This window comes from Aquarana catesbeiana, linkage group LG01 (assembly GCF_042186555.1).
Source record: "Aquarana catesbeiana isolate 2022-GZ linkage group LG01, ASM4218655v1, whole genome shotgun sequence".
In the NCBI taxonomy this organism is placed as follows: Eukaryota; Metazoa; Chordata; class Amphibia; order Anura; family Ranidae; genus Aquarana; species Aquarana catesbeiana.
Genome location: NC_133324.1, coordinates 296,338,013 through 296,356,131, shown reverse-complemented (window position 1 = coordinate 296,356,131; position 18,119 = coordinate 296,338,013). Strand labels below are relative to the sequence as shown.

Below are 18,119 nucleotides of genomic sequence, written 5' to 3'. Positions count from 1 at the left end.
ATCCAGATACACCTACAACTATGGGCCTTCCTTTATCTAGATGGCAACTCACTTCCTCATAGAATGTTAATAGATTGGTTTGGCAAGAACGATTCTTCATGAATCCATGCTGATTACTGCTAATGATACCGTTTTGATTACTAAAATCTTGTAAATAGCCCCTCATCATCCCCTCCAAGAGCTTGCATACTATTGATGTTAGGCCAACTGGTCTGTATTTCCCAGGGATGTATTTTGGGCCATTTTTAAATAAATACTGGTGCTACATTGGCTTTTCTCTAATCCGCTGGCACCATTCCAGTCAGTAGACCTGTCAGTAAAAATTAGGAACAATGGTCTGGCAATTACTAGACTGAGTTCCCCAAGTACCCTCGGGTGCAAGCCATCCGATCCCGGTGATTTATTAATGCTAATTTTCCCAGGTCTAGTTCTAATTCTGTCCTCTGTTAGCCATGAGGGTGCATCCTGTGATATGTCATGAGGATAAGCACTGCAGTTTTGGTTACTAAAGCCCCCCCGATTCCCTTGTGAAGACTGAGGAGAAGAATAAATTCAATACCAATATGGTCTGTCCTCCTTTTTTACTGTTTACATACTTAACCACTTCAGCCCCGAAAGGATTTACCCCCTTCCTGACCTGAGCACTTTTTGCGATACGGCACTGCGTCGCTTTAACTGACAATTGCGCAGTCGTGCGACGTTGCACCCAAACAAAATTGACGTCCTTTTTTTCCCACAAATAGAGCTTTCTTTTGGTAGTATTTGATCACCTCTGCGGTTTTTATTTTTTGCGCTCTAAACTAAAAATTTTTTTTTTAAAAAAGCATTTTTTTAACTTTTTTGCTATAATAAATATCCCCAAAATATATATAAAAAAAACAAATTTCTTTCTCAGTTTAGGCCGATATTGATTCTTCGCAATAAGCGTATATTGATTGGTTTGCGCAAAAGTTATAGCGTCTACTGAATAGGTGATAGATTTATGGCATTTATATTATTATTTATTTTTTTATTAGTAATGGCGGCGATCTGCGATTTTTATCGTGACTGAGACATTATGGCGGACACATCGGACACTTTTGACACTATTTTGGGACCATTGTCATTTATACAGCGATCAGTGCTAAAAAATGCAGTTATTACTGTGTAAATGACACTGGCAGGGAAGGGGTTAAACACTATGGAGCGATCAAGGGGTTAAGTGTGTCCTAGGGAGTGATTCTAACTGTAGGGGGGATTGTCTCACTAGAACATGACAGAGATCACTGGACCCGATGACAGGGAGCAGTAGATCTCTGTCATGTTGCTAGGCAGAACAGGGAAATGCCTTGTTTACATAGGCATCTCCCCGTTCTGCCGCTCCGTGACACGATCGCGGGCCCCAGGCGGACATCGAGTATGCGGCGCCCCCCCCCCACTATGCTGCGATTTAAAGGGGCATGTACCTGTACGCCCATTTGTCCAGCCATGCCATTGTGCCGATGTATATCGTCGTGCGCTGGTCAGCAAGGGCTTAAAGAATTTCTTGGGAGTTTTTTGTTGCTCTCCTCCTCTATGTCTTTCATGTTCTATCTTAGCCACCCTAATTGCACCATTACATTTCTGGTTGCATTCTTTATAAAGTCTGAATGCTGATGATGATCCCTCAACCATGTATTTTTTGAAGGCCTTCTCCTTTGCTTTTATATGCATTTTTACATTGGAGTTAAGCCATCCAGGACTTTTGTTCTCTCTTTTAAATTTATTACCCAGTGGGATGCACTGGCTAATGCCCTTATTTAATATGCTCTTAAAGTGAACCCATCTCTGCTCTTTGTTCCTAAGATTGTATCCCAATTTATATCTTCTAGCAAGGTTGGTAGTTTAGGGAAGTTGACTTTTTTGAAATTCAGTGTCTTTCGATTCCCCTTATATTTCCTATTTGTGTGATTTATACTGAAGCCAATTGACCTGTGATTGCAGTTTCCTAAATTGCCCCGTATTTCCACATCCGTCATCAGGTCTGTATTGTTGGTAATCAGTAGATCTAGCAACGCTTTATTTCTAGTTGGTGCGTCTACCATCTGACCCATGAAATTGTCCTGCAAGACATTTAGGAACTGGCGAGTCTTAGACGAATGCATGGTTCCCTCCGCCCGGTCTATGTCTGGATAATTAAAAACCCCCATTATGATAACACTTCCCATCCTTGCCGCTAATCCAAATTGTGATAGGAGGTTCACCTCCTCCCTCAGGTTAGGGGGCCTATAGCATACTCCTAGTATTATTTTCCCCTTAGCTTCATCCCTTTGGAGCTCTACCCATAAAGATTCCACCTCCTCCCTAGCTTCCTTAGTGATGTCATCTCTTATATAGTTACATAGTAGGTGAGGTTGAAAAAAGACACAAGTTGGGGCGTGGTCTGGAGCCGCATGGAATAGGACGTGCAGAGTGAGAGCTCCGCTCGAGCTATATCCTACTACCCGATCCTGGGGGCTATTTTCCCCGCTTACAGCCGCTAGAACACCACAGACTGCCTGCCTGACCCACCAGCAATATGTCCCCACCGAAAAAAGCGAGTGCCATCGCTAAACTCGGCAAATACCGCAATGAAGAACGGGAGCCTGGAGACGGAGATGGCGCCCCTCCGCTCCAGGGGGAGGAGGAGCAGGCCTCCGGAGACACTGCTAGGGTGTTAGAAGCCATCGCCGTGTGCCAATCCACCCTCACCTCCAGGATCGAGGAGGTGAAGGTGGACATCTCCCTGATCAGACAGGACATTCACAAGCTCCGGGAGCGTGTATCTGAGACCGAGCGCCGTGTCAGCCACGTGGAGGATGGCATCCACCCCCTCCAAGTTACCACAGAACAACTCCAATACTAACTCAACGCGGTTCTCTCCAAGCAGGATGACATGGAGAACCGCCTCCGCAGATGTAACTTGCGCTTCGTGGGGCTCCCTGAAAGATCCGAGGGTACAGACCCCCCAACATACTTTGAGAACCTGCTCATCAATACGTTAGGCAGAGAGGCATTCTCCACAACATTCGTGGTGGAGCACGCTCACCGCCTGTCAGCGGAGCCCCCTCCTAATGGCGCCCCACCGCGCACTTTCATTGCCACGTTCTTGAATTATCGAGACCGGGACACCATTCTCCGACTCACTCGGGAGCGCGGCAACATCCCCCTCGGCAACGTAACAGTGGCGGTCTACCCGGACTTCTCAGCTGAAGTTCAAAAGAAGAGAGCGAGATTCACCGAGGCCAAACGGCAGCTACGGATTCAACGCTTACCCTATGCGATGCTCTTCCCTGCAAGGCTTCGGGTGGTGAGCGACAGCAAAGCACAGTTCTTTGAGGATCCGCAGACCATTATCTCCTGGCTGGAGCAGCGTGGCGCGGCTGGCCCGGCCTGCTCATAGGCTCCCATCTACTACACGCTGCCATCGCACCCCGCGTGTCTCTGGAAGGCCTTCGGGTATACTCTCTCCTCACACCCCTCTGTAACCGTGAGTTGACAGTTTCTCGCTTGTAATATCCTCTCCATGTCTCTCCTTCCCCTCATCTCCTTGGGCCTACGCTCATGCTCCCATCCTCTCTTAGCCTATGGAGCATACAGCAAACCCCCCGCTACCTTGTTTTAACTGTAAGTCTCGAGCGGCTCACCTGCACGCTCACTCCCCTATACTAGATGTATATTTGCACCGTTGTGCGCTTTCCAGTTTGTTCGCCCCACGGACCCCACTGGTCACCCCAGGAACTTGGCGTATATGCCACCCCTGCACACAAAAACTCCAATGCTGTTTCCCTGGCCAGCCCCTGCCCCTACCATGGTAGTAGGCAGGTGTGTGTTCATTCTGCCCTGCTGGTCCAGAGTGTTTGCAGAACGTTTACTTTTTGTTGTTTTTTGCAATTTTACTTTTTTTTTATTTTTGACATTGCCTTGACGTACTTCATGGACTCCTGTTTTTTTCTTTTATTTTTCCAATTTGTACCACGGTCTACATATGCCTTTTTCTTCATGCAATGTTTTACTTACGTGCTGATGTTTTATGTTACAGGGCGCTCCCTGGGGACCCGACTGCTCACCTCCACTTTTCCTCTCACCTCATGGCCTCCCTTAAGATTGTAGCCTGGAATGTCCGGGGACTTGGCGACAAAGCTAAGCGGGTGGCAATCCTATCGCACCTTAAGTCTCACAAGGCAGATACCCATCTTGCGGGTCAAAAACAAATGAGCCTTAAAAAACCATGGGTGGGCTGGTTGTATCAAGCCCCTCATACTACCAACTCTCGAGGGGTTGCGATCCTCATACAAATCGACCCAGTTTCAGCTCCATTCATTGCAGTCGGATCCTCAGGGCCGCACCTTATTTTTACACGCTACTGTGTATGGTATGGAGATCCTTCCCCTAGCCTTCTACATACCTCCCCCATTTCAATTTACCCTGCTGCAGCGGTGGGATAGCCTTCATGGCCCAACAACCTTCTGTGCCTGCCATATGGGCCGGAGACTTTAACATGGTTATAGACCCGAGTCTAGACAGACTGTCTCTGTTGCACTCACTACTCCTCCCCCTGGCATCACCAGATTTGGGAAGTTCCTCATGGAATTTGCCCTCACCGACACATGGCGACACAAATACCCGTTGACTCCACGTTATTCCTGCTTCACCCCCTCCCGCCTCGCCATGTCTCGAATTGACCTTATTCTCCTTACCCCTCCCCTCCTGCCACATCTCCTCGACGCGGGCTTTGACACCAGCGTGTTCTCCGACCATTCTCCATACTGGATCACCCTATGCTTCCCCTCCCCCTATCAGAACATATATGGAGGCGTAACCCATTCTGGCTATCCATCTTATCCAACCTAGATATTATCCAATCTGAATGGGAGCACTTTTTCCGCACCGACGACGGCTCAGCTTCGGCTGGAAACGTCTGGGACGCATTTAAACTACATGCTCGCATGATACTCTCCACACACATTAATAGACATAAGGCCACCTCCAAAGTACTGCTCCGCCAGTCAGAGGACCATCTACACACGCTTGAGCAAACCTTTCAAAGTGACCCAACAGCCGCCAATGCCACCCTTGTGCGTGCGCAATCCAGGCTAACTGAGCAACTACACGTTGAGAAAGCCAAACAAGGCATTTTCTTCAATAAGCAACGTATTTTTGAGCATGGTGAGCGAGCAGGCAAGCTTCTCGCATACATGGCACACCTAGAACATAAGCCCCCAGTAATAGTCTCCCTCCAATCAGCCTCTGGGACCAGGATAACAGACCCGGGTCTGGTGGCTGAGGAGTTCAGGTCCTTCTACTCCAACCTGTACTGCTCCACGGCTAGGTACTCCCAACAGGAGCTATTGGCTTTTCTGCAGGGCATTGACTTCCCCACGCTTACCCCGTCACAAGTTGCTCAATTAGATGCCCCTATCACTACGGACTGTATAGCGGAGGCCCTGGCTCAACTTCCTGCGTCCAAGGCGTCCGGTTCTGACGGACTCCCCCTAGAATTCTATAACCAATTCGGAGAAATCCTTGTCCCTAAATTATGTAAGTTGTACTCCCATATATTTGACACGGACACACTCCCAGCTTCTATGGGCGAGGCACTCATCGTCCTGATACCCAAACCTGGTAAGGACCCCCATCTCCCCGAATCGTATCGGCCAATCTCTCTCCTCCAGCTGGACGTCAAAATACTCGCCAAAATTCTAGCCCAAAGTTATTCTCAATCTCATCCACCCCGACCAAACTGGGTTTATGCCCAACAAAAACACGGCCTTCAATCTCAGGAGACTCCACATGGATCTTCAATCCCATCATGACAACGCAGGCTCCAGAGTAGTGGTTAGCCTCGACGCCGCTAAGGTGTTTGATTCTGTGGAGTGGAGGTACCTATGGGAGTGCCTTCACAAATTTGGATTTGGCCCAAAATTTATTAAATGGCTCCAGCTTCTATATCAGGCCCCTACTGCACGTATTCTTGTAAACGGTAGAATCTCCCCTTCCTTTCCACTTTCCCGCGGTACAGGTCAGGGCTGCCCCATCTCACCACTACTATATGCCTTGGCTGTAGAACCTCTAGCCATTGCTCTCAGAAAGCACCCCAACATTAATGGTTTCAGATGCTGATGTCTGACAGAGATAGTTAGCTTATACACAGATGACATGCTCCTATACTTTGCAGATGCTGGCCCATCCCTTCAGACGGCTTTACAGCTAATTACAGATTTTGGAGCATTTTCCAGCTTGCAAATTAACTGGGCTAAATCTCAAATCCTCCCCCTAGACTTTGATGTCCCCACCGCTGACGAAGCTTTGCTCCCACTAGTTAGAACAAGTAACATTAAATACCTAAGTGTCCAGGTCTCCTGCTCCCTACAAGACTATATCGCCCTTAACATTGAACCCTTATACTCAACCCTCAAAACCAAAACACAAACATGGTCCCGTCTTCCACTTGGGGTTATGGGTCGAATAAACCTAGTCAAGATGATCATACTCCCCAAATTACTCTACATCTTTTGGCAAGCCCCGCTCTACATCCCTCAACGAATATTTAAATCCATGGAATCAATCCTAAATACTTTCATTTGGGGCCCCTCCCGGCGCAAATTGCCGTGGTGGGTTCTCAAATGCCCGGTTGACCTTGGTGGCGCGGCAGTACCAGGCCTCTTTACATACTATATAGCATCCCAACTCTCCCATTTCTTTTACATAAACCACGTAGATAAGGAGAGATACTCCACCCTAATATGCTCCCAGATCCCCGGCTCAATAGCCCATCCTTTTCAGACTCTGTTCTGCGGCCCCCCCCCTTTGCTCCGCACCATTAACAGGCATCACATGCTTTTCCACCACTGTAAAATATGGCAACTTGCCATGCGTCTCAGCGGGGCACCCGACCCTCACTCACACACACCCTTATGGAACAACCCACAAATGCCAGAGTTGACTGACATCCATCCCTGACCATGGTCTGTGGATTGACAAGGGAATTATTTATCTATCGCAAGTAATAGCCAATGGGACGGTCAAATCCTTTCAAGCCCTGAAAGAGAACTTTGCTCTACCTAACCACATGTTTTTTAGATATCTTCAACTTAGCCATGCACTTAACACTCAATTTAGGGACTCCACCCCAATCCTTGAAATTATGCTACTGGTGGACATAATTTCCGGGACAGACTCCAAAAAACTCCCAGATCTATAATTACCTTACGCTACCCGTGGCACAAACCACTGCCTCCCTACTTAAAACCCACTGGGAACCCGACCTGGGCACAATATCTAACAAAGACTGGGAGGAGGCACTTGCTATCTCCAGGACCGTATCTCCTAAATTGTCAGACCGCCTTACCCACCTCTACATCCTACATAGGTCCTACCTAACACCCCATCGCATCTCCAAATATAACCCCGGACACAATCCCAAATGCCCCAGATGCAATCATCCCACCAGCTCCTTCTACCACCTGCTCTGGACCTGTCCCGCTATACAGGACTACTGGGCTCAGGTGGTCCAATTCCTTCATGACCGCATGGGCTCCCCACTGACCGTGTGCCCCAGACAGTGTGTGTTGGGACTCCTCTCACTACCTGAAAGCGAAAAATATTTAAACATATTCTTGCAAGAAACTTTATTCCTGGCTAGGCTACAGATTGCCAAATTATGGCTGAGGGAATCCCCCCCACGCTGCAGCAATGGATTTGAGCTGTCAATAGCACCCTTCCTTATAAAAAAGTATTGTATACCCACAGGGGCTGTCCAAACAAGTACCACAAAATATGGGACAGATGGCTTACAGACTCCTCCACCTGCAATGCCACAGATTAAGGATGCATCTCCTTGCTCAACCCCCTAGTCTCATACACAAATAATATGTCTTACTCACTTAGCCTTCATAAATATGGTATTCATCAGCTTTTGCATGCTCGACATCCCTTGTAACCCATCATGAAGCAATGTATGTCAAAGTGATCATTCTATATGTAGTGCCTGTTGCACTTACTTTCTTGTTGTTAAAAGAAAATATTCTCTATCATTTTTTCTTATGCTTTTTCTAACCCGTATGTTATTATGTTTAAAATGCTCAATAAACGGTATTTTTTTGATTAAGAAAAAAGACACAAGTCCAAGCTATGTGTGTGATTATATGTCAGTATTACATTGTATATCCCTGTATGTTGCGGTGGTTCACATTCAACTGTACATTATTCTTGATATATAGGCATACCCCTCCCGCCTTTTTACCCTCTCTATCCCTGCGATAAAGGTAATACCCTTGAATGGTTGCCAGCCAATCATGAGAGCTGTTGAACCAGGTCTCTGAAATTCCCACAAAATCCAAATCCTCCTTGTACAACATTATCTCTAGTTCACCCATCTTGTCCGCCAGGCTCCTAGCATTGGTGAACATGCCACGTAGTTTAGACCGGTCGCATACTATCTTCTTATTGGGTGTTCCAAGATTGCAACTAGGACTTGTTACTATACTTACCTTGGATTTAGGTGTCTTCTGTTTTAAAGCAAGTTCTATTCTACTAAAAATAATACCTCTGTGGGTGAAGGATATATCAGGTTAAGTTATGATCAGGCTTTGCCTAACCCTTCACTGCTGGGCAGATTTTTTTCCCCCCCACACATGCTAAAGATTACTTTTATCCCCCCAAACATAATATTTTCTAAAAGCGAACTTGTGCAATAGAAACATGAGAGTTTAAGTGATAGTTAAAAGACCTCTACAACACTTATTTCTCTCAGTCTGGCATGTGTGCCCATACCGAACAGGTGTTGTGCAATCTGCTTTAACCACTTAAGGACCAGCCCCGTTTTGGATTTCTAGCAAAAAAACCTGTTTTAAACATGTAAATTACTTAGAACCCCCAAACATTATATATTGTTTTTTTTCTAACACCCTAGAGAATAAAATGGCGGTCATTGCCATACTTTTTTTCACACCGTATTTGCGCAGCGGTCTTACAAGCGCACTTTTTTTGGAAAAAATTAACTTTTTTGAAAAAAAAAAATAAGACAATAGTAAAGTTAGCCCAATTTTTTTTATATTGTGAAAGATAATGTTACGTCGAGTAAATTGATACCCAACATGTCACGCTTCAAAATTGCGCCCGCTGGTGGAATGGCGTCAAACTTTAACCCTCAAAAATCTCCATAGGCGACGTTTAAAAAATTCTACAGGTTGCATGTTTTGCGTTACAGAGGAGGTCTAGGGCTAGAATTATTGCTCTCACTCTAATGATTGCGGCGAAACCTCACATGTGAGGTTTGACCACCGTTTTCATATGAGGGCGCTAGTCACGTATGCGTTTGCTTCTGCGCGCGAGCTCGTCTGGACGGGGGTTTTTTATATTTTTTATTTTTATTATTTATTTCACAGGATTTTATTTATTTTTACACTGTTTTAAAAAAAAAAAATTGTCACTTTTATTCCTATTACAAGGAATGTAAACATCCCTTGTAATAGAAAAAAGCATGACAGGACCTCTTAAATATGAGATCTGGGGTCAAAAAGACCTCAGATCTCATATTTACACTAAAATGCAATAAAAAAAAAAAAAGTAATTTAAAAAAATGACATTGAAAAAAATGTGCCTTTAAGACGTATGGGCGATAGTAATGTTTTGACGTCGCTTCCACCCAGCAGTGTCATGGAGACGAGTGGGCGCCATCTTAGCCTCACTCATCTCCAGGCACAGCAGGGAGACAGACGCGATCGCCTCCGCCGCTACGACTGCTCCGGTAAGCGAAAGCCGACCGCTGCACGAAGACGGGGATACTGGGGTTATGGCAGCTAGCTGCTGCCATAACAACGATATCCACTGCCAAACGTTGGACGTACATCGGTGTGCGGCGGAAGGCAAGTGGTTAAAGCGGAGTTCAACCCAGAAATGGAACTTTCACGGATTGGATTCCTCCCCACCTCCAGTACCACATTTGGCACCTTTCAGGGGAGAGGGGGGAGCAGATACCTGTCAAATCCAGGTATCTGCTCCCACTTCCGGGGAAAGATTGCCGCAATCTTGTTCGGCGATCTAAGCAATGTCCAACCCTCCTCGCCCCCAGAATTATTTACATTAAAAAGGATGACAATCATTCATCTATCTATACACAAAGACACAGGTTTCGCTTCAAGCAGAAATAACTATCAAGAATTATTATCTCCCATGGCTATCACCATGTAATCTAACTGGTAATAAAAAATGATTTACCTGTGAGGGAGGAGGCATTGGGTGAGCATCATCATACATTAACCTTTCGGCAGTCCTTTTCAGGTCGTCATCCTGAGGAAAAATTAACATTGCAACATCAAATAATAATTCTGCACTGAAAACACGCTAAATGTAAAGGGAAAGTTCCAATAGCTAAAAAGCTCGAAGAAAATATTCATATTAGACTGAAGCACAAGATCACAACAGTGTTTTGCACAAGCTGGTTTAAAGGGAATCTCTAAAAACATTTTACATAATAAACGAGTGACTAACCAATACTTTAAAGCGGTTGTAAAGGCTTTTGTTTTTCTTTCTAAAATAATATTGTTATACTTACCTGCTCTGTGCAATGGTATTGCACAAAGCTAACCCAGCCCTCCTCTTCTGGGGTCCCCCGAAGGAACTTTAGGCTCCTCCTCTTCTCAGTGCACCACCATAGAATGCTGATTCCTATAGGGGCGCACCTGTGGGTTCACTCCTGAGCCAAGCTGTGTGCACCTATAAACACACAGAGCAGCTTGGCTCCGCTCCCTCCTCACTTGCTGTGATTGACAACAGCGGGTGCGGCAGATAATGCACACGAGCATGGTGCTAGATCCAGAGAGGGTGGTACAACAGGGAATGCATTAAGGTAAAAAATGTTGTGCCTTTAGAACCACTTTAAGGCCAATTGTATTTTTCTTTTTTTTTTGGAACCTGCAACTTAAAATCAAGGTGTATCAAAAAAGTCATACACCCATCAGAAGGCTGCATCCAAGGACTACTGCTCAGTGTGAGAGGAACAGTCTCTCTACAGCAGGCTGACACTCCCACTGCTTAGACACAACTACAGCACTGCAATTAGCAGAGAGCGCAAGCACTGGTGATTGCAGGACTGTAGTCAACACATTGCACTGCCCCGTTTCCATAACTTTGACTACAAGACATAAGGGGAAGTGTTCAGTAACCCAGTGTAATCCAGCAGGAGCGTAACCCAGGCAGGTCTGATAACACTGCTAGGGATTTTAGTGCAGCAGGGGCAGTGTTTTCAGCTCAAACAGGAGCACACTGGATTTCTGGTAAAATCATCATCAGGTATTTTTCTATACTTACAGCTTTTTTAGAGATAAACCATGAGGAAATGTGTTTGTATTGAAAAGATGTAGTGCATTTTTTTTCCAGATATACAGTTTACATTTCTGCAATGCAGTTTTCACCTTTTTTTGTACCTCTGTGCAGATGATCTCCTCCAACCTTTGTTGCTTTCTGTCTACATGCACTCAGTCTAGGGTTAGCTACACATTATTTCTCTGAACTGGTTTAGTGACAACAATAAACCATGCCTGCATAGAGTGTTAGCATGCAGTCTTCACCAGGAAGACATGCGACAGGAAGAATTTAGAAGATGTTACATTTTAATAAAAGGTCAGCTTTACCATGTTAAAACATCTGAGATTTTATTGATTGGATTTAGATTTACCTTACATGATTTTTAGGAAGTCTAAAACCTTCCCAGGGTAGCTACACGTGTGAAAGAGATTGATGTAAATATAAAATACTGCATAGTAATATTTTGTATTCATCCTTTGAGTCAGTGGGTAAAGTTTTAAGCTCCCTTTCATGGTTTTCACTGCTTCTTTGATATAAACCTTGTTTACAGAGATCAGTAGCTCAAGCTCAATTTTACACACACACACACACACACACACGAATGAAAGCAATAACTATTGTTAAGAATGAGACTTCAACTAGACAAACAGAACCCAAAAGCACATAAGCATCTGCTGTGTCCTTATCCATATTGCCTTGAAATTCCTGTGTTATATATTAATATGCTGATTTGTAAAATATTATATAGCTAACAAAAGAATCTAAAACAAGTTGTCAAATGTTGTCATATGCCCACTGTGCACATATATTAGATATGGTGGGCCTGGCTGATGTCAAATGCCAACATTTTCCTCTGCTATACGTAGCCACCTACTCCAGAAGAAAGTATTCCTTTGCATGTAGCTGATGAAACGTGCTGACAAATGAAATCACTCTAGTCTGCATGTTAACAATTTTCAAAATGCATATTTTCCAAATATGTAAATTGAAATAACTAATTTCATAGTAGCTCTTCGAGTACAGTTAACACTTCCCCTCCCATCACTTTTCAGTGTAAATTATGGTTTAGTATTGGTATTCACCAAACATTATTCAGGATAGCTGGCCTCCTTGTTTATTTTAATCTACAGTGCCACCATTTTGGCTTACTAAAAATGTGTGTTCTTACCTGTAGCCAAGGGTGTTCCAAAGCTTCCCTTGTTGTCAGTCTCTTCTCTGGATCAACAACCAACAGTTTCTTCACAAGATCTAGAGCTTTAAAAATATATTGTCTGTAAGGGGTTTGAGTTATATCATGGATTAAATCAATGCGAAATTAAGAAACCAGTGAATCAAATTTACAAACCAGTAGGCATGTTTGAAATGACCCTGAGATGGCCCACATTATTTTTCTAAGGAAACACTGTAGAGGCTGGGGTATCCATGTTCATCCTCAAATCAACCTGCTATGCTTCCCTGTCATTTAACTATCAACTGAATTGGTCTCGACTGCACACTGAAGTTATGGTGTTTGAAAGTTCGATGATATAGGTGGTACATACAGTGCCAGGAAGAAGTGGGTTTTAATCTAGACCCGGGCCAGAAATCTAATTTTCATGTAAATTATGGACCTAGAATTAGGGAGGTGCCAGAGGAAACAAACAATCTGAAGACTAAGACACAGGTACTTGCAGGTAGAGTTTTCTGCCCCTAAGAATTTTTTTACCTGAGAAAAAGTTTAGGCCAAGTTAGGCTTAAAGTAAGTCTCAAACATTAAATATGAACAAAGCATGTCCCTCTATAGTGTGTACTTGTCTCAATTAAGAGCATTAAGTGTCATTTCTGTCTGCTGATTCATTCCTCTGCTATCAGCATGAGTCACTTCTAACAAGTTCTCCTGACACCAAGAGAAAAATGATGACAGGATAGGGAGCTCCAGCAAATTGGCAGCCTCAGCTCTGTTCCTGTGAGCTGTGTGAAGGTGGTGTTTTTCTTGACTCCAATCAGCTCTCAGAGCTCTCCTCACTGAGCTCTGCAGAGTCTAATTTCAGTTCTCCACCCACTTTTTTTCTGAACTCTCAGCCAAGCTTTAAAATGCAGCACTCTGAATGGATGCAAGAAAGAGAGGACAGATAAACAGATACAACTTATGTATGAGGATTTGTTTCATATCTGTGTATCACCTGAGGGCCTTCACTTCACTGGGGATATCTAAGGGGTTACAACCACTTTAAAGGAGACAGGGAATATAATGCTTCCTTTATCTCAGCAGATAAGGTTCAAAATAGTTAGGTACCAGCTGTAACTTTGCGGCACAGTTTTGTGACCAAACTGAGATTTTAGGTCCTGACACTTGACTGTGCATGTTAGATACTAAGAGCTAGTATATTGGCACAGTCATTCATTTCCATACCTGTTTGTGATACATTCTTCCAAGCATCAGATATAAATGTGTAATGTCCTCCTGTGATCTGATCTTTAAGTGGCATTTTATTATGGTTCTCAGAAAATGGTGGGTATCCACTAAGGCTACAATACAAAAATATAACGGAGAACATACATCACAGCTGTCAACTGGTATTAGTCATTACTATGTAACAATAGAAAAATTAAAAAAAAAAAAAGGATTTAATATAACATCTCATTTGTTTCTACATCCAAATAATAAATAAGCCTCAACATACTTACCATACAAAAAGAATGACTCCCAAACTCCAGAAATCCACTGCACTACTGTATCCAGCTGTGCCAGCTGTGTTTAGCACTTCAGGAGCTAAATAGGTAGGGGTTCCACATAGTGTCTTCATTAATAAGGTTTCTCCAAGAATTTTGGACTGGCCAAAGTCTGTGATCTGTAGAATAGCAGTAATATATACTGAAACAGGACATTAAAGACAATCATTTCAACCTTAAAGTGGATGTAAACCCAATGTCATCCTTTCTAAACTACTGCCATAGTGGTTATCTATAAGGATATACATGCCTCCTGCATGTATCTTTACCTGTCAAATGTCTCCCCCTGTCTGTTATGAGACCCGAAAAACTGCAGATTTTCTGTGGGCGGGTCTGTTGTCTGGAGCTCGGTGGGTGGAGTCGTGATGTCATTAGACTCCCCGCCCACCTCTACACTCCCCTTGTCAATATGCATCTTCTTCTGTGTATTTCTTACACTGAACTTCTGCTATGATCTCTAACATCCAGTGAAAAGACAGGAAAGTAACCACATGACTTCAGCATGCCAGATCATGCTGAGGTGTGCAACAGCCAATCCTTGCAGAGCTGCTGAAGAAAGGAGTGGGGGTGGGAATTAAAAAATAATGCATGTCTTAGGCTAGTGCACGAGATATGCAAATCACCTGTCACTCACAGCAAGGGGGAGGATTTGACAACATTTTTCTCTGTTTGTCAAGTTTTCTCTCACTGAACAATAAGAGAGGATTGCTCAGAGCTGGATTAACTCTTTGTGGCAAGACTGGGCTCAAATGATAGGAAATCTTATACTCTACATTATGACATAAAAAAAAAAAAAAAAAGAAAAGAAAATATTTTGAGTTTACATCCATCAGTGCAGCTCTGTAATCGTTAATACATCATTACATTTTTTTTACTTTTATTTTTTTAAATGTAAGCAGTGTAAGTACCTCAAATATGACCTAGTATCAGTCTCTTACAATCCCTGTACAGCAGTTCTGGAGTATGAAAGAAAGACGCAGTAAAAGCAGCAAATCATTTCTTCTACAGAAAAGAATCATGGTGATTGAAAATGTGTTGCTTCTCAATTGTCCAATCACAGGCTAGGGTGGGTACTGGGCAACCTGGTCTCAGAGAGAGTGGGTTAAATTCTGCTGGCCATCAGAGGACAATGGGGGGGAGCTGGTTTTGCTTCTTTTAACCACTTGGCTAGTTCTGGGAGGGCATCATATGACGTAATCCATCCCGCTGTGCGTCCGCCATGCTCTGTGATTATCCCACCAGTGCTGCCAATCAGTGCCCCACCTGTGCTGCCGGTGTCTCCTCATCAGTGCCCCCCCCCCCCCCCCCACATCACTGCCGACTATCAGTGCAGCCTCATCAGTGCCACCTCATCAATGCAGACCATCAGTGACCATCAATGCAGCCTATCAGTGTGTTTTATCAGCGCACATCAGTGAAGGAGAAAAATTATCTGTTTGCAAAATTGTATAACAAAATTATGAAAAAGTTTTGCTTTTTTTCAAAATTTTCTGTCTTTATTTAGCAAAAAATAAAAAACCCAGTGGTGATTAAATACCACTAAAAGAAAGCTCAATTTGTGTGAAAAAAATTTGATATGGGTACAGTGTTGCATGGCCACGCAACTCTCATTCAAAATGCGACAGTACTGAAAGCTGAAAATTGGCCTGGGCAGAAAAGGGGTAAACGTGCCCAGTAGGTAGGTAGTTAATGGGCTATTCATTTTCTGTTCTGGCTGGAGATCTGCTTTAAATATGACCTTTAATGATCACATTAAAAACACTAATAATATATCACATCCTATGTTAGCTTTGGACCAGAATTATTAGTGCCACCTTCTGGTCCAGAGTGTAATTGAATTTTTCTGAGTAGCACTGCTTCTCTGGAGCAGCTATATTTGTGTAGACTCAGTCAAAAAAAAATGTATTTCCTAATACCCCAGTCCTACAGGGTTCAAAATCTCCAAGGAGCTCAGGTACAAGCAGACACCATTATCTGTGAAGTAACACGATTGCTTGCAGGATGCAGTCACATAACCAGCACACCAGGTAGTGGATTGTACCAGGCTATCCATGCAACAATAGGCTTTTGTATTCACAAAATATTCCTATTCTTGGAGTCCATTAAGGCACAAGGAAGTCTTAAAACCTTTGATTTATACAGCCACCTAAAGGAAGATTAGACAAATACAAAAACAAATGTGAACAGGCTCAATTGTTCTGTCATCATCGGAAGGCCTGTCGGCTCTTCCGGTTTCAGCAGGTGCGCCTCCCGATGATGCGCCGATAGGCCCCTCTCCTCTTTTCCTGAATGAAAGGCTATGCCTCCTGGGATAAAAGGAAAGCAAAAGGAGGAGAGAGAAGCGCCAAGCCAATCCTTTAAAGAACTTAGGAATTTATTCAGTATACAAGTATAAAACAACACTAAAAACTTCAGTGAAAAAAGTTGGAGCTTCCACGTGCAGTGTCACAAGAGGACCACCGGAAAGTCTCTATTGAGGGATCCACGAACGCCGTGTGTTAGCCGCAGCTGGAGCCTCGATAAGCCTCATGGAGACATCGGCTGTGTGTCTCTGGGTGAGAGTGGTCCAGGGCTGTCAAAATAGGGAGCCGCCCACACGCTGTCTGGACAATCAGATCGCGTTTTGAAGGCACGGCCTCGCCTTCTTCATCAGCTGATCCTCTAACAGTCACATCACATTTATATAGAGGATACAATTAGCCCACTCTGAGCCGTAATTAGCAGTGTCAGCTGGGAAGGTAACGATTTAAAAAGCTATATGCTGTAATTGTTAAAATGCAAGTGTACGACTTAGGGACATAATTTAAAATGTGTAATATAAGTGTGAAAAAAAATATGGAAAATATGTGAAAATCATATATATATATATATATATATATATATATATATATAAAAAATGTATTTAATATATATTTATATATATATATATATATAAAAAGATGAAAATGAGAAATAACGTTACCGGTCGGTTTGGATAAAAGGAACATTTGATAGAATAGGTCTTAGGTGGGTAAATGCCTGAATGTGTACCTTGTTGTAAAAAGGATGCATAAAATGAACGAGATGCAACAGTGATACATGTGTATACATATAAATATCTGTACAGGTGTCACCAACATCTGTACAGGTGTCACAGTTAAAAAACTATACCGATAGGTAGAAGGTTACAGCAATGTGTATACATGAGTTGTGACTGTAATTCAAACAAAGGTTGTCTTGTTATTCGAATGGGAAGATAACAGTTTTGGAGAATTCATAAGGGTCTATAAGGTATATTGAAAATACAAAAAAAATAAAAAATTTGCCTTCTGGGATATGTGGCGTGCATAGCTTACAAGGCACAGCGGGCATATCATTAGCCTAGGAGAATAACATGCATGGGGGGGCGGGGCTTGACAGTTTTCTAAAAAAAAAAAAAAAATAATAATAAGAATAATAATAATAAACCACGGCGCTCTACATGTACAGGATGGGAGGAGTGGAGACTTATATAACCACTTCAATACCAGGCACTTTTGCCCCTTCCTGCCCAGGACAATTTACAGCTTTCAGTGCTGTCGCACTTTGAATAGTATTTGATCACCACTGGGGTTTTTATTTATTGCTAAACAAACTAAAAAAGACCGAAAGTTTTTCTTCGTTTCAGTTATAAAATTTTGTTTTCTCCTTAACTGACGGGCACTGATGAGGCAGCACTGACGGGCACTGATATGCAGCACTGATGGGCACTGACAGGTGGCACTGAGGAGGGAATGACGAGGTAATGATGATCCTGAGGGGGCATTGACTGGCAACTGATGGGCACCTTTTTGGCAGCTGTGGTGGCACATCTGATGAGGCTGTGCTGATAATTAATGTGCTGATTATCAGCACAGACCCCCCTAACAATGAGACAGGGAGAGCCGCCGATCGTTTCTCTCACCGTCAGCGCGAACCGAGGAATACCATTTACCGGCATTTTACCAGCACTTCCTGGTTCACGTAATGATTGGTCACAGCTGATCACGTGGTAAGAAGCCTCTGTTAGAGGCTTCTTACCACGATCGGAGATGCGGCGTGTCAGACTGACGCATTGCACTCGCGATCGCTGCTCGCCAGCA

The 18,119-nt window shown here is 43.6% G+C and overlaps 1 protein-coding gene across 1 annotated transcript in view; it reads right to left on the bottom strand.

The window, feature by feature from the left end:
• CHEK2 (checkpoint kinase 2) overlaps window positions 1-18,119 on the bottom strand; it is a 116,244-nt gene that overhangs the window by 10,047 nt on the left and 88,078 nt on the right. The window contains exons 11-14 of the mRNA XM_073629340.1: window positions 13,975-14,138; window positions 13,700-13,815; window positions 12,476-12,561; window positions 10,219-10,290 (exon numbers count right to left, since the gene is read on the bottom strand). Of these exons, the coding sequence (XP_073485441.1) occupies window positions 10,219-10,290; window positions 12,476-12,561; window positions 13,700-13,815; window positions 13,975-14,138 (438 nt within the window). The remainder of the gene's footprint in view (window positions 1-10,218; window positions 10,291-12,475; window positions 12,562-13,699; window positions 13,816-13,974; window positions 14,139-18,119) is intronic.